This window comes from Rhinopithecus bieti, unplaced genomic scaffold (genome assembly GCF_001698545.2).
Source record: "Rhinopithecus bieti isolate Rb0 unplaced genomic scaffold, ASM169854v2 scaffold_72161, whole genome shotgun sequence".
Lineage (NCBI taxonomy): Eukaryota > Metazoa > Chordata > Mammalia > Primates > Cercopithecidae > Rhinopithecus > Rhinopithecus bieti.
The window spans coordinates 1,905,267-1,910,682 of NW_016828382.1; the positions used below are offsets into that span (position 1 = coordinate 1,905,267).

Sequence of the window (5,416 nt, forward strand, 5' to 3'; positions counted from 1 at the left end):
GAACACCTCAAACTAGGTTTTTATTAGTTTATGTGAAATGCCTTCATTTTCCCCCGAGATGATCCCAGAAAACAGCAGAGGCAAAAGCATCAGCTTAAGAGAGGCCCCAATGCCATTTCAACATCTGCACCTTAGTTAAAATAGGGAGTAAGAGAAAAAAAAAAAAAGAAAAAAAAAATCACTGCCAATGTCAGCCAGGTTGAGGATTCCCCACTAGGAAGATCTATTAGCTGCCTCTTTTTTCCACCCGTGACAGGCATTGACAAATACTGAGGCACTTTTCTCTTCTCCTGAACATGACCTTTCTTGGTGCTTGCTGCTAGCTCTCTAAGGTTGCATGCTACATTATCTTCAGTTTGAAAGTGAGCTTCAGCTCATCTCCAGGTTTTTCAATGACACAACAGGGGACAGCTGACTTCCCTTATGCTTCTCACACTACTGGGGGGGGCGGAGGCATAACATGCATCTTCATAGGGCGTTTCTCATCAGCATAGCCGCGTTTTGGTGCCCCCATCTCGGGACCCTGGCTTAAGCTTTGTTTGAGGATTTATTTCCTCCTGTTGAGTGCCCAGATAGCCAGGACAAGCAAACAGGCCATGATGACAGTCTCATTGTAGTCAGCACGTGTGCACACACACGCACCATCCCTTTCTCTTACAGACAATAGTCACGGGCCCTTTTTTTTTCTCAAGCTGAGACAGCCTTCTGGGGGGTCGGGAATTGGGGGTGGGGTCCTTTCGCAGGCCCTCGATGCCACCAGCGCTTTCCTTCTTCCTCCCTGGGCTCTGCCTCTGGTCTTGGCTGGGCATCGGCTGCAGGTCGCGCTTCCTGCCTTTCCTAGTGGCCTGACTTTCTCAGGGCTCCCTGGAGGTTTGGAAACGTGTAGGGGGCATGTGCCTGCGGAAACATTCCGGGACACGTTCCCTCCTGTCCAGGAGGCCCTGAGCTGCTGCGGAGCCTCCTCCCAAGCGGCGCGCTGCAGAGGGGCCCTTCTCGTTCAGGCCACCGGGGAAGGTAATTAAATTGGAGCAGAAACACCCTCCTCCCGAGGTCACCGAACGTGAAAGCTGCAGGCCGGGTACCAATTAAAGGCAGCGAGCGAGCGGAGACGCGCCCGGGCGCTGCTGTTACATAAGCGCCCGGGGCCACCGCGCTTTCGCCCGCTGCGCAGCGCCAGGCTGATGGGCTGACACCCGCAAGACAGATGCCTCCGGCGCCGGGCTTTTATCAAGATATATTTGCTCGGATTCCCAAGGTCATCGTAAACACTCTTCCTTATAGTTTATTCGTGTCGTGTAGGTAAAACAAGCCACTTGATTTTAAATTACAGATTCTAACTCAGAAGCTTGTTGCTGTCAGATGAGTTAAAAGCCATGAAGGAAGAATGCCACAGCGCTGCAGATGCAGCCCGCAGGCTTTAGGGGGATCGAGTATGTATTTATGTCTTAAAATGGATAAGAAACTTCATTCCGTGGCTTCTTCTAGTTTACTTGGCCTGATGCTTTCCCGACTGGGAGAAGCCGAGTCATTATGTGTGAGATAGATATGCACGATGTAAATTTATTCATACTCAGGGAAGCTAAGGGGCATAGTTTTTCTTTGTGTTCTCCTTGGGTCTAGCATAAACGGTTCAATTAAAATTGAGCAACCACTGTGTTTGTGTAAATGTTTACATCCTTCCTACAAGCCAAGAATGCGTTGTTACTCCCACATGACAAAATAAGACAAAAGCAGTCGAATTAATATCCTCAGTCCTGAGAACTGGCAGCTCTTTCCATTCCTACTAATTTGCTTATTATTTCACAAATACTTAAATAGTGCTCCTGTATACCAGACGCTGTTCTAAGCTCTTTACAGACATCAACTCTTTTGATCCTTGTAATTATCCTGTGAAGTAGGCGCTATTATGATCATGCCAGGTTTACAGATGAAGAAATACAGGTGCACAGGGATTGATGAATTTGCCCAAGGACCATGGCTAGTGAGGGGAGAACCAGGATTCTGACCCAGGCAACCTGACTCCCTGGTTCACTCTGTTAATCGTCAGCCAGTACTGCTGCGCACTTGTTAAATGGTCTTGGGCACATCTTTTAATCTCTGAGCCAAAAAGTCATCTTTTAAAATAGACAAAATTCCCATTTTCAGCAAATGGATTTTTGTGACTATCATGAATAAAATATTTTTCAACTATTTGAATTATCTGCAGATTGAGAATGAGGGATTATTGTCATTGCTTCAAGATATTGCCCCAACAAATGTTACAGAAAATTGCTATCTAAGGAGCTGGCTGCAGTGGCTCATGCCTGTAATCTCAGCACTTTGGGAGGCTGAGTCAGGAGGATCACTTGAGGTCAGGAGTTTGAGACCAGCCTGGGCAACATGGTGAAACCCTGTCTCTACCAAAAAAATACAAAAATTAGCTGGGTGCAGTGGCACACACCTGTAGTCCCAGTTACTCAGGAGGCCGAGGCACGAGAATTGCTTGAACCCAGGAGGCAGAAGTTGCAGTGAGCTGAGATCAAGCCACTGTACTCTGTCTCAAAAAAAAAAAAAAAAAAAAAGGAGAAGAAATTGCTGTCTAAGGATGTATGTATGTTAGAGGTAGGAAGGTTTTCACAAGAACCCTACCCCGCCACTTCCATCCAGTGATGGCGATAAAACAAGTAGAGAAAACTCCATTTGGGGCCATTCTACTAAGCAGATGACTACTAGGTGGGAAATGATCACTTTAACCTGGGCCTTCCCTGCTAGTAAAGTCACAGATATACTATTGTTCCCAGAGCAAACTGTTCCCAGTTCTCTGCTGGCTGTACTGGGAACACAGCTACAATGGGTACACACACACACACACACACACACACACACACACACACACACATACATACACAGAGCGTGGTCAAGACAATTTAATTTGGCTTTTGGCACCAAGAGTTTGAAGTCAGTAATCAAGCCTGAATATTTCAGAACAATCCAGAATTGTTCAAATATTCTGCTCCCTTGGTCCTACAAAATAAATCCATATTTTAGGCTAAAACTCCAATTTTGCATAAAGTATAGTCACTGAAAATATTGAGGTCCAGACGAAGTGGTTCACAGCTCTAATCTCAATACTTTGGGAGGCTGAGGTGGGAGGATCACTTGAGGCTTGGAGTTTGAGACCAGCCTGGGCAACATAGCAAGACTCCATCTCTTAAAAAAAAAAAAAAGTTTTATGATGGTGCCACTTTGTATTTATCTGGTTCTCTTCCTCCAAGGAACACTAATATTGAGTATAATCCTTGTTATGTCCCTGAAATATAAGACGTTTCTATAAACTGTTTCACAGATGAAGATACTTAGGTTACATCTGACAATCCTTTAAATGATTTGAAAAGGAAAAAGAATGTGTTTAAGATCCCTTTGATGAAAAGATCTAAAGAATCCATGATACTAATTAAGATGTGTTAAGAAAATAAATGGCTTTAACTAATTCTACTCTCTTCCAGTGACCTTAGATATACAATCAAGCTGTATGTAATCCCTGATGGATTCCCTTACAGGCAAACCAGACATAAGCTTAGGGCACCAGCAACCAGTATGTACACCCACACCCACACATACCACTCAAGAAAGAGAAAAAGTAAAAATATAAATACAGAATTCCAAATTTAAGACTTGAAAACGCTTGAAATCATCACTGTGTGGAAAACACTCATTTGGAGGACTTTTGCACACATATTTTACAGTGTCACATGTATGTTTTAATTTTGAATTATATATAAGGGAAGGTGGGGGAAGGGCATCATCTTTTCAGAGCTACTTTCATCTGAACCTGGAAATGACTGGAACTAATATTAGTTTGTGAAGAGGCCATTCACCAGAATTGTTCTCTGTAGAGAGCAACTTTTGACTGTGGTAATATAATTCTTGCACTAAGAACTATGTATGCTAGTCTCAAAAACTAGGGACTCTGAGCCTTACCTAGAATCTCAGCAGGTGGACCATTAAGAGCAACATTTCTAGCAGGTGAGTTCAATCACAAAAATATTTCTTGTTCCATAGATTTTATTGTGGTCATGTCAGTGAACACCCACAAGTTTTGCTCAGAATGTTTCAGGTGTAAGCTAAACCTCTAAATTATTCAGAGTTCTCACAGTCCTTTAGCAGCAGAGTGAGAACTTTAACCAGACTTTTTCAATCCAAAAGTTAACCTGGAGGCCAACAGGGTTCAAAACCTTGGTGACTGAGGAACCATTTAGAAGTGGATTTCACATGGTCATTATTGGGCTTGGGGTACGTTTCACAGGCAGTGAAGCTGACATCAAGTTACTTGACTTCTGGAGCCATAATTTGTTTTCTCCCAGCAACCTCTTGCTGGGGATTCTCGTGTTTATGGATACAGTTTGGCAATCACTACATTGAATATAGTCTTTTAAAAAATGAACCTGTTCTATTAGTTGACCCATCATTGCTAATTTTGGCTCACACAGTGTTTGCGTTACAGAAGCCTGTTCTTTACTTCCTAGTCTTGTTTCAGCCTTAATATCAGAAGTTCCTGAGTTCAAAATAAGCACAACATGTCACCCAGGGATGGCTAGCTTCTTTGGGATTCATCTAAACTGTGGCAATATCTAGACGAAAACATCCCACAATACAGCTAATATGGTTGTCATAACTCTTGAAAAGGGCCCAACATCTGGATGGCAAGTGCAGATGTGATCAGGGTTTAAGAACTACCTGCTAATAAACAAACATGGAAGTATTTCTGTGTCTTAGGTGCTGTGTTTCTAAGAAGAGACAGCCTTTCCATCAGCAAATTTCTGGGAGAGAAGAAAAAGAACAGTTTTGATGAATTAGCTTTGCAAATCATCATCCAATGTTCTTTGTAACCAGACTTCTGCTTTCTTGCAGCTGTTATACTTTCTGCTGAGTGCCCTGGGCCTGACGGTCTGTGTGCTGGCCATGGCCTTTGCTGCCCACCACTATTCGCAGCTCACACAGTTTACCTGTGAGACCACACTCGACTCTTGCCAGTGCAAACTGCCCTCCTCGGAGCCGCTCAGCAGGACCTTTGTTTACCGGGATGTGACGGACTGTACCAGCGTCACTGGCACTTTCAAACTGTTTTTACTCATCCAGATGATTCTTAATTTGGTCTGCGGCCTTGTGTGCTTGTTGGCCTGCTTTGTGATGTGGAAACATAGGTACCAGGTCTTCTATGTGGGTGTCAGGATGCGCTCCCTCACCGCTTCCGAGGGCCCCCAGCAAAAGATCTGACATTCTTGCTCAAAGCTGCGAGAGAAAAATAGCACATGGAGTAGCTAAGGTTATACAAAACAAATTTTAAACAAAGAAAGGAAAAAACATTGACAACAAATAATAGTCACTCTTCTAAATGAATATTTTATATTTTATGAAACAAAATAGCATTTCTTCA

General features: G+C 43.6%; 1 protein-coding gene across 2 annotated transcripts in view; it reads left to right on the forward strand.

Annotated features, from left to right (window-relative positions):
* The window catches only part of SSPN (sarcospan), a 34,506-nt gene extending 29,175 nt beyond the window's left edge, over positions 1-5,331 (forward strand). For both annotated transcript variants that reach the window (XM_017864483.1, XM_017864482.1), the window contains exon 3: positions 4,891-5,331. In XM_017864483.1, coding sequence (XP_017719972.1) covers positions 4,891-5,256 — 366 coding nt within the window. In that variant the 3' untranslated portion in view covers positions 5,257-5,331. The remainder of the gene's footprint in view (positions 1-4,890) is intronic.
* Positions 5,332-5,416: the final 85 nt, after the last annotated feature.